At 34.1% G+C, this 10253-nt stretch overlaps 1 protein-coding gene across 4 annotated transcripts in view; it reads left to right on the plus strand.

Annotated features, from left to right (window-relative positions):
• The window catches only part of TMPO (thymopoietin), a 28100-nt gene that overhangs the window by 6705 nt on the left and 11142 nt on the right, over nt 1-10253 (plus strand). For 3 of the 4 annotated variants that reach the window (XM_028490470.2, XM_024127262.2, XM_028490472.2), the window contains exons 2-4: nt 1388-1514; nt 3777-3935; nt 9312-9409. In XM_028490470.2, the coding sequence (XP_028346271.1) occupies nt 1388-1514; nt 3777-3935; nt 9312-9409 (384 nt within the window). Of the gene's footprint in view, nt 1-1387; nt 1515-3776; nt 3936-4934; nt 7645-9311; nt 9410-10253 lie in introns of those variants that run through there. The other variant, XM_024127261.3, reaches the window with a different exon arrangement.

Consider the following 10253-nt stretch of genomic DNA (forward strand, 5'->3'; position numbering starts at 1 on the left):
AGTATTTATGTTACACAGTGGGGTTTTTCTTCCCAACCTGTCCACACTTTTGGGATATTCAAGTAGGTCACAGGATTAGGTCTCTTTGATTTAAAAAAAAAAAGAAGTGTTCTCTAAAGAATTCAAGAACTCTTAGACTCTAGGCAGCTATTTTGACATCAAGGTGTGAGTTGCTTAAGATTTGAGCTTGATGATCCTAGATTAGTACAATATTAAAGCCTTCTGAAAGTACCCTTGGTAACTTTTCACAGACATTTTAAAAATTGTATTGAAGATTTCTCATGAGTTGACATCATTGTTCTTATTATGTTCTTTATACGAAGTATTTCACATTTTTATTTGGTTGAAAAACAAATTCTAATACATGACCAAATAATGCCTGAGTTTTCTTTCCCCCTCAGCATCACTGGAAAGTAAACAGCCCATACAGCTTTATGATTTTTGCTATTTTGCATAAAATATTTCTAGGATGCAGTATTGACTCTTCTGCCTTAAACAGTAATTTGGGCCTACATTGACTTTGATGTTTGTGGCCATTATTTAAACAGACGTTTATATTCTGTCCTCTGACGGTTACTGGGATTACCGAGACATTTGTAAAGCTATTTGCCACAACCCTAAAAGCTAACCATACTTTTGCTCCCTTACCCTGTTTAACCTTGGAAGTTTATATAGTTTTTCCAATAAAGAATGCCATTGCTTAAATTATTTTAAAAACTGCCTTTAAAATTTTTCTCAAAGCTTGTTCCACACTTTTCAGCTAGTCTTAGTGAAATGGTCATATAGACTATGTGTGGCAACAAAGCTGTGTCAGAGGTGATATGTAGCCATAGAGTCTGACTTCCTTCATGAGTCAAAAACTGGCTTTTAAAGTCACTGTATTACAAGGAGAATATTCATTTGGGCTTCTTAAATTTTGATATGCTTGTTTAAGAAATCATTTTTATACATAACATGTATAAACCTTTATGGTAAAATCTTAAACTTTCCTGGATTAATTTAAACTTTCAAGGATTATAGAAAAAACATTAGTAAATTGTATTTACAGTTATCTGGATGAAAATGTTTAGACTCAGACTTTTTGCTCTTTTGAATTTTTGATGCCATCACCTCTTTAGATAGGTTAACCAAAATTGACTATTTTAACAGTAATATCTAAAATTTGAGTTACTTGCTTGGCTTTTATTAGGTTTGTATAATTACAGCTGAACTTAGAAAATACTTTTGAATAATAAGTTGCTTTTAATTTAGTCAAATTGCTAAGCTCTACTATAAGTCAACTTGAAGGTAAATTTGCATGTTTATTATATGCAGTGTTATTTATATAGTATCAATAAATGAACATTTTAAAATTCATGTGGAAATGATAACTGGACTTTGTTTACAGAAAGCCACAAAGAAAACTGATAAACCCAGACTAGAAGATAAAGATGATCTAGATGTAACCGAGCTCTCTAATGAAGACCTTCTGGATCAGCTTGTGAAATATGGAGTGAACCCTGGTCCTATTGTGGGTAAGCTGATAAAATTTCAAATATCTTTTTATGAAGCAGTACCCCACACTGTTTTCCCCACTTGTCTAGCAGGTAGAGTTTTCGTTCCAAGGACCAGTCTGTCATTAATCATTTATATGACCAGGACCTTAGTTTCCCTAACTATATAAATGAGGGAAATAAAATGAGAGAATTGAACTAATTAATCCCCAAGATTACCTCTGTTGAGATTGTTTCGTATTGTGCCCATGTCATGCTACTTGATGAGACATATGGGTCTTATATGACAATTGAGGAAAATCTGAGGTAACATAGCTGGCCAAATTAATCCAAATCAGTAAGTTAGTGACAGACTTGTTAAAAGAACTCAAGTTATTCAATTCCCAGCATAGTACCCACTTTCAGTTATCATTAAAAGTACCTTTTAAAAAGTCTTGTCTTGATTGGAATTCAAGAACAAACTGAAAACTAAAGAACAAACCGAAAAGAAAAAACTTAAAAGTAAATACCCTGGATTTCCATCATTTGGTTACTGTTAAGTCAGTGAGTTTGCAAGGCTGATTTTTGCCATAATTTTGGAGGGTCTTGGCAATAACCTCAAGATGAGAAAGTTCTGTTTGATCTTCTAAGTTGTGTAAAAAAAAAAAAATTTTTTTAATTGACTGTTATCAGGTCTTAGTTGCAGCACGTGGGATCTTCATTGTGGCATATACGGGCTTTGGTTGCAGCACATGGGCTTCTCTCTAGTTGTGGCACGTGGGCTTAGTTGTCCCACAGCGTGTAGGATCTTACTTCCCTGCTCAGGGATTGAACCCACGTCCCCTGCATTGGAAGGCGGATGCTTAACCACTGGACCACCAAGGAAGTCCCTGTAAAATTTTGAATACTGTAGATTTGGGGGTTGTTTTTTACCTATAGGTGTAGTTGCAAATAAGAATTTAGAATATTGTCTTTCTTTTGTCTTATTTAATGAACAGCTTCCCAAGAGATGATAATAAGCCTATTAGTATAATTACCAACAGACATTTGATACCCTTTTTATATTTTTCATTTAAAATTACAAAAGGGAGGTGTTGAAGACTGTGTATTTTGTATCAACATACATTAAATTACATGTTGATATACCAGTTGTTTATTTTTTCCCCAGCTTTATTAAGGTATAATTGACAAACAAACGTTGTACATTTAAGGTGTACAACTTGCTGTTTTAATATACATGTACATTGTGAAATGATCACCATAATCAAGCTAATTAACATATCCATCACTTCATAGAGTTTTCTTTTATGCATGTATGTGTGGTGAGAGCACTTAAGATCTACCTTCCTAGCAAATTTCAAGGATGTAATACAGTGTTGTTAACTGTAGCCCAAGCTATACTTAGATTTCTAGAACTTATTCATCTTGTGTAACTGAAATTTTAAGGCCAGGGTCTCCTTATTTCCCCCTCCCCAGCTGTTCATTTTAAGACTACTTATCTGTAACCTTCTGAGATATGTATTGTTTCTAAAAAATATATATTTATCATTTTATTCATCTTATAGAAATCAGGGAAAGACATATAGCTAGTGTAAAACAGAAAGTAAAAGCTATTTTTAGTTTTAAATTGTCATTGATGTTGAAATATGTTACTAAATTATTTATATCAATTTTACTTTGCTATCTAATTGGCAAATCATTTCTCTTTGTAACACACATTTTCTGTAAAAGGTCATTTTTACTGCAGCAGTATATTGAAATATGATTTAACATCTTAAATTTACTCAGTGCTAGGTGTCAGATATATTCAGTTTTTTAAAATGTGACTTTTAGGACTTTTCCCATAACTGAATAGCCTTTATAGGCATATTAGTCTCTTAGAGTTGTGGGATTTTAATCATAATAATTCAGAGGAGTACACTCTGTTTATAAACATGATTTTTCTACAAAGGCAAGTACTATTACTTAGTACTAGAGAAATTACACAAAGTCAAAACTTTTCAGTCAGAGATACTCAGTCATATATGGCTCTTCAATAAGTTATCCATAGTAAGACTTAAATCAATCTATTATGTATTTCATTCTACAAAAAACAAAAAACAAAAAACCATTGTTATAATCATGTATTAACATCCCAGAAAAACACTTGTTTTAGAAAAGAATCCATTATGTAGTATTTTTAAGCATTTAAGTTTAGAAAAGGAAACAGTGAAAAGTAACATTTTAATGTTTCTAAAGCTAATGTCGGAGCTGGATCTTAAATAAGACAATACAAGTAATAAAGCAAATTCTGCCTTAATACAGGAACAACCAGGAAGCTATATGAGAAAAAGCTGTTGAAACTGAGGGAACAAGGAACAGAATCTAGATCTTCTACTCCTCTGCCAGCAATTTCTTCTTCAGTGGAAAATACAAGACAGAATGGAAGTAATGACTCTGACAGATACAGTGACAATGAAGAAGGTAAAATTTTATGATGTTAATAAAGTACATAATCAAAAAAAAAATCAAATTTTTTTCAGACTCATAAGATACAGTAACCATGAAGATAAAATTTTAAATATTACCAAGATACATGTAAATTTTGTTCATATCATTAGAGTAGTCCTCCAAGAAATTTGATTTAAATACCTTTTGTTGAGAATTCTAAGAAACAGAAAAGTAGAAATGTCTAATTTTTTGTCACGTAAAATCACTCTTTATCATTTTTGCTGCAAATTTCATCTTTTTAAGAGAAAAAAGTATTACAAGTAGAAACAAAGTTTCCCCAGTTATCCCTTTCTAAGTGTCATCTCCACAGAAGCAACCACTATCATTAATTTAATGATTCTTTCCAGCCTGATTTTAAATACTTTTTCATATGCATCTGCCTAATACATGGTATTATTTTGTACTTGAAAAAAAATCTGTATAAGTGATATGCTAAATCTTATCACTTGCTTTTCTTTACTCTGTTATATTAAGATCTCTTACTGATTTATTACATGTGTCTTATTTCTCGTAATTGATATGTAGCAGTAGTATTTACATACGGCATGTTTTCTCTGTTCTCATATTGATAAGCATTTAAATTTATAGTTTTTGCTAGAAGATCTGATTTCAAGAAAACTTTATAGTAAATATTTTGACATGTTTTTAGTAGACTATTTTAAGAAAATTTGGCCATGGTATATAAATATTTTTCGAGTAGTACATGAAATAAACGACCTTTTAAAATTTATTTTAAGAACAACTTGACACTTATAAATTTTTTATTCATATGACTTGTTTGTTAATTTCATGACTATTTAATGACTCAAATTGCTTATATCTCCATAAGCATTGCCTGCCAGGGTACAGTCTGTCAAATTGGTTGTTCAGAATGTTCCTTCAACAGCACTATGTTATTAGCAAAGAGGCAAAGAATAGAATCAGCTTAAACACAAGTAATGCTTAAACTTCCTGCCTCTTTTGCCTCTACAGGAAAGAAGAAAGAACACAAGAAAGTGAAGTCCACTAGGGATTTTTTTCCTTTTTCTGAACTTCCAACTACTCCCTCTGGTGGATTTTTTCAGGGTATTTCTTTTCCTGAAATCTCCACCCGTCCTCCTTTGGGCAGGACTGAACAACAGGCAGCTAAGAAAGTACATTCTTCTAAGGGAGACCCACCTAGGGAACCTCTTATTGCCACAGCCTTGCCTGGCAGGGAACAGATGCAGAAGTTAGCTTCTGGAGGGAATTTGTTTGTTTCCTCCAAGTCTAGCCATGATAGATGTTTAGAGAAAAGTTCTTCGACATCTCCTCAGCATGAACTCGCTGCCATGTTGGTCTCTGCTGCAGCTTCTCCTTCACTGATTAAAGAAACCACCAGTACTTGCTATAAAGACATAGTAGAAAATATTTACTGTGGAGAGAAAAGTGGAATTCAACCATTATGTACTGAGAGGTCCCATGTTTCAGATCAGTCAGTTCTCTCCGGTGAAAGGAGAGCACTAGAAGAGTCTGAGAGATCACAAGTAATTTCTCCACCACTGGCTAAGGCAATAAGAGATTACATCAATTCTCTGTTGGTCCAGGGTGGAGTAGGTAGTTTGCCTGGGACTTCTAACTCTACACCCCCACTGGATGTAGAAAATATATGGAAGAGAATTGATGCACCTAATTTTCGAGAAACAGAATCCCTGTCTCCTCCACGAAAATTACCTAGACTCAGTGAAAAGTCAGTAGAAGAAAAGGATTCAGGTTCCTCTGTGGCATTTCAAAATATACCTGGATCTGAACTGATGTCTTCTTCTGCAAAAACCGTTGTCTCTCACTCACTCACTACCTTAGGCATAGAAATGTCTAAGCAATCACAGCATGATCAAATAGATGCCCCCGAACTATCTTTTCCCTTCCATGAATCTATTTTAAAAGTAATTGAAGAGGAGTGGCAGCAAATTGACAGGCAGCTGCCTTCACTGGCATGCAAGTATCCAATTTCTTCCAGAGAGGCAACACGGATATTATCAGTTCCAAAAGTAGACAATGAAATCCTAGGGTTTATATCTGAAGCCACTCCACCAGCAGGTATTCAGGCAGCTTCCCCTGAGTCCTATGATAAACAGTTGGACTTAGCACTTTGTGGAACGTATGAAGCTGCAGCATCAGCATTGCAGATTGCAACCCATACTGCCTTTGTAGTTCGGGCTATGCAGGCAGACGTTAGTCAGGCTGCACAAATTCTTAGCTCAGATCCTAGTCACGTGCACCAGGCACTTGGGATGCTAAGCAAAACATATGATGCGGCCTCATTTCTTTGTGAAGCTGCCTTTGATGAAATAAAAATGGCTGCTTATACCATGGGATCTTCCACCTTAGGTCGCCGATATCTCTGGCTAAAAGATTGCAAAATTAATCCAGCTTCTAAGAATAAGCTGGCTGTTACTCCCTTTAAAGGCGGAACATTATTTGGAAGAGAAGTATTCAAAGTAATTAAAAAGTGTGGAAAAAAACACTAATAAAATTAAGAATAAAGACATCTATCTTATCTTTGATATGGGGGAACTTGGTAGCTTTTCTAGGAATTTGAAGTACTTTTATGCCAAAATTTTCTAAGATCTTTTTAGTCTCCAGAATAGCCTAATTTCAAAATGTCAAACTTCAATTAAATTGCAGTATAAAAGTAATTGCCTACATATATCTGCCTTTTTTTTTAGTTGCACAGAAAGAAACCTGATACTAACAGTTTAAAGCTTTTCTAGATCACATTTTTTTCTCAAATAGTTCAGTCTTTCCTATTTTAAGATTTTACAACTCTTCAAAACTAAGAAAATTCCATTAACTAGATTATAAGTTGAGTCTCCATGGTTTTAAATATTACCAAATATTTTATTACTTTCCAGAACTTGTCTACACATTTTCTCTTATTTTCTCACTTGTGTTGTTTTTTACTGATATCTACAGTATTGTTCATAATAGTCCAAATCAGTGCAACTCAAAGTGCCAGTCTACAAACTGTTACTGATCCACAGATAAGATAAGCATGTCCCAGAATTTGAATCTAGATGAATGACAGGCTTTATTTTTGTGGTAAAACTTTATTGGTAGAGGAAAGACAGTGTGCTGATTTACATTCTGGCACAAATGCCTCGTTTTTTCATGGACTGGTAGCAAACAGTTGGTGGACTACACTTTGAGAAATACTGCTGTAGACCATAGTATTCTGGGATAGTGCATTCTCACCATCACTGTAAAACTATAGTCAGATGAATTAGGAAAGATGGGACTTTTTTTTTATAAGTAACATTTTTAAGGTACATTGTAATTCATGGATGATTAGGCTTAATCTAAGCTAAATTCTAAAAGCAAATTTAAGTTATTAGTTTTTTTTTAAGTCATAAGAAATCATACTATATCCCAGTTTCTGTGTGTCTATATAAAGCAATATATTCTCTGTTTTCATTTCTATGATTGTAAGATGAGAGAGTCTAACTGTAGAGGCACTTGATAATAGAATTTCTTTGTATTTTTATGGAAAATAGTAGTATTAATTATAAACAAAGTATAGTCCCGTGGGACTTACAGCCATTACTATATTCTTAGACTAACCTATCCATCTTTGCAGCTTTCTGGGAGTAAGTCTATTTGTTATTTGTCTTCTGAAATGTACATGTATACATGTACCTACTAAGTACTATGTGATTTTTTTTTAAATGTATTACTGTAGAATGCTTTTGCAAATTCAATAAAGTTGTTAAATTTGAACAGTTTTGTGTGGTCTCCACAAACATGTTGTATGTGTGTTTTATTCTTAGAGTTGCAACAAGTTAGATATTTGTGGATGAACAACATCCCTTTTCCATTTCATCACTGAAACTCACTTGACATTCCAATGGTACAGCTGAACATATTCAAATTATTATTAAATGTTTGGGTTTTTTTTTTTCCTATTTGAGGACCATGGTTTTGGGGTGGTTTTTTTTTTTTCTGTAATTGAAGTATAGTTGATGAGGACCATGTTTTTATTGGCTATTGGAATTTAAGTTTGTAAGAGGAATTATTCTGTAACCAGATATCTTATTTGTTTAATCAATTTCTGCTCAACTATTGGGTTCTTTTTGCTTTCTGATTCTTAGGTTCTGAGTTAACATAAGACTTTAAAATGCTAAAGATTGTCCCATAGATAATAGAGCCATTAATAGAATTACTGGGAAGTGGAGGATGGAGTTGATACCTTAATCCTAAATAAAGATGGAACTATTTGAACTAACATGGTAAAAAAAAATCACTGATTTTGGGAAACTTGCAAGTAGACTGGACTCACTGGTAGTAGGCTAGATATTTAGCAAGACACAACTATCTTGACGACTTTTTAGCACAACTGCATTGAATTCATGCAAAACTAAGCTTTTGTTTAAGAGTTGACTCCATTTCTGTCTCATAAGAAAGTAACTGTTTGGTAATAGAAGTTTTAGAAGTGACAGCTGACATTAATTTTGCTATACTATGATAAATGGCCACAAAAATGTAGAAGCTAACTAAAATTTTTATCAAGTCTCTTGAAAAGTCTAGCCCTTCAAATGGTGATAAAATCAAAACTAGGAGAATGGGATACTGAAGCCTATGAAAAAAGATATATGTATTTGAGTTGTTATGGTAATAACCATCATGGTGATATGCTAATATACATGCACTAGCTTCTCTTCCAAGAAATGGTACTTTATTATGGGGGAGGCTGAGGAGAAGTGACCTGTGATTGGTTGTACTTTTCTGTGAACAAGTTTCTTCCTTACCTCTTCAGTTGTACCCAGGGTTTTTATAGTCACATCAAAAAAGGACAGACTTTTAAAATGCACTTATGTATTAACGTCATTGTACTTATTAGCGGCTTGATACCATACAAGTTTTTTTCAGTCTTAAAATTCTCTATAGCTTTTTCCCTTCCATATTCTAAATTTTAATTTAATAACCTATGTTTGTGTAATAATAATGCACTGTATGGACAAAAGAATGGTAACAACTATGTATTGTAATGTACTTTTCCCACTTCCTAATTGTTTTCAGTGAAAAGCCTCCATGGGTTTTTACTTTGTTTCAGGCTATTAGTCCCAGAAAAAAGAAAGAATAAACAGGTAGAAGTGGTGATCATATTAAGGAGTGGGGGAGATAAACAAAAATGGAATGAAATAAAAATGGAAAAGAAAAGTTTTTAAAGACAGAAATTGCAGTTAACCAGTTTGGGTCTGTTGAGGTAGTACTAATATATACAGACTTACGTATCAGTGTGCCGAAAAACCAGGGTTCCAGAGTAATGTTAGGATGACATTGTAGTTTATTGTGTGTCTCAGAGAGTAATGATTTCTCCAATGTTATTTCCAGACTCTAAAGTAGAGCTCAAGCTTGAGAAGAGAGAACCACTAAAGGGCAGAGCAAAGACTCCGGTAACACTCAAGCAAAGAAGAGTTGAGCACAATCAGGTATCTTTAGCTTTATGGTCGCTGTATTCAGGTATAAGTAATCTTCTGACAACACTGATTTGCCTGTGTCCCTGCCTTTAGTTCATAGTTGACACCCAAAATCCAGCACACTCGATAAAGCATTCATTAAATGGTACTAGAAATCTAAACTTTGTGTGTTTTGTCAGTAGTGTAGCCTGTGTTTACTGCAAAAGCAAGTGTTTAATAAATGTCTCATTTGTGTTTTGATTCTGTGCTAAGCATGGTTCAGAGCCAGTCATACTGCTTTTTAAGAGACATATTTTAAAAGGTGGAAATACCTAAGCAATTCTGATATAATAAAAAACAGGGGAATGGTTTTATATCGGTGTCTTTGTCTCTAGATTTTTGACTTTGCTTTTATTTTTGCCTGTCTTATAATCTGGCTTTTCCCTCAACTCTGAAGCTAGTCTGATCCTAAGACCACACTGTTTTCTTATTCTAGATGAAAATTCACCTTTTTATGGGTGAGGCAAGATGCAGTTTTCCAAAAGGAAAATGTAGGAAACTAAGGGGAAAATAAGCACAGAAATAATGAACTCAGTTTACAGGGAACAAATTATTGACTAATCAAGCACTGATTTGGCTGACGCTTTACAAGTCAGCTATCCCTAGAGTCATTTTCCTTACTCTTTTTCTGTCCAGCTGGAAGATTTGTCTAGTTGGCTATTTATCTTTTCCATTTTCTCTTTGTCATTTTTTTTTTTTTTTTTTTTTTTTTTGTGTGGTATGCGGGCCTCCCTCTGTTGTGGCCTCTCCCGTTGCGGAGCACAGGCTCCGGACGCGCAGGCTCAGCGGCCATGGCTCACGGGCCTAGCTGCTCCGC

This window comes from Physeter macrocephalus, chromosome 6, assembly GCF_002837175.3.
Source record: "Physeter macrocephalus isolate SW-GA chromosome 6, ASM283717v5, whole genome shotgun sequence".
Lineage (NCBI taxonomy): Eukaryota > Metazoa > Chordata > Mammalia > Artiodactyla > Physeteridae > Physeter > Physeter macrocephalus.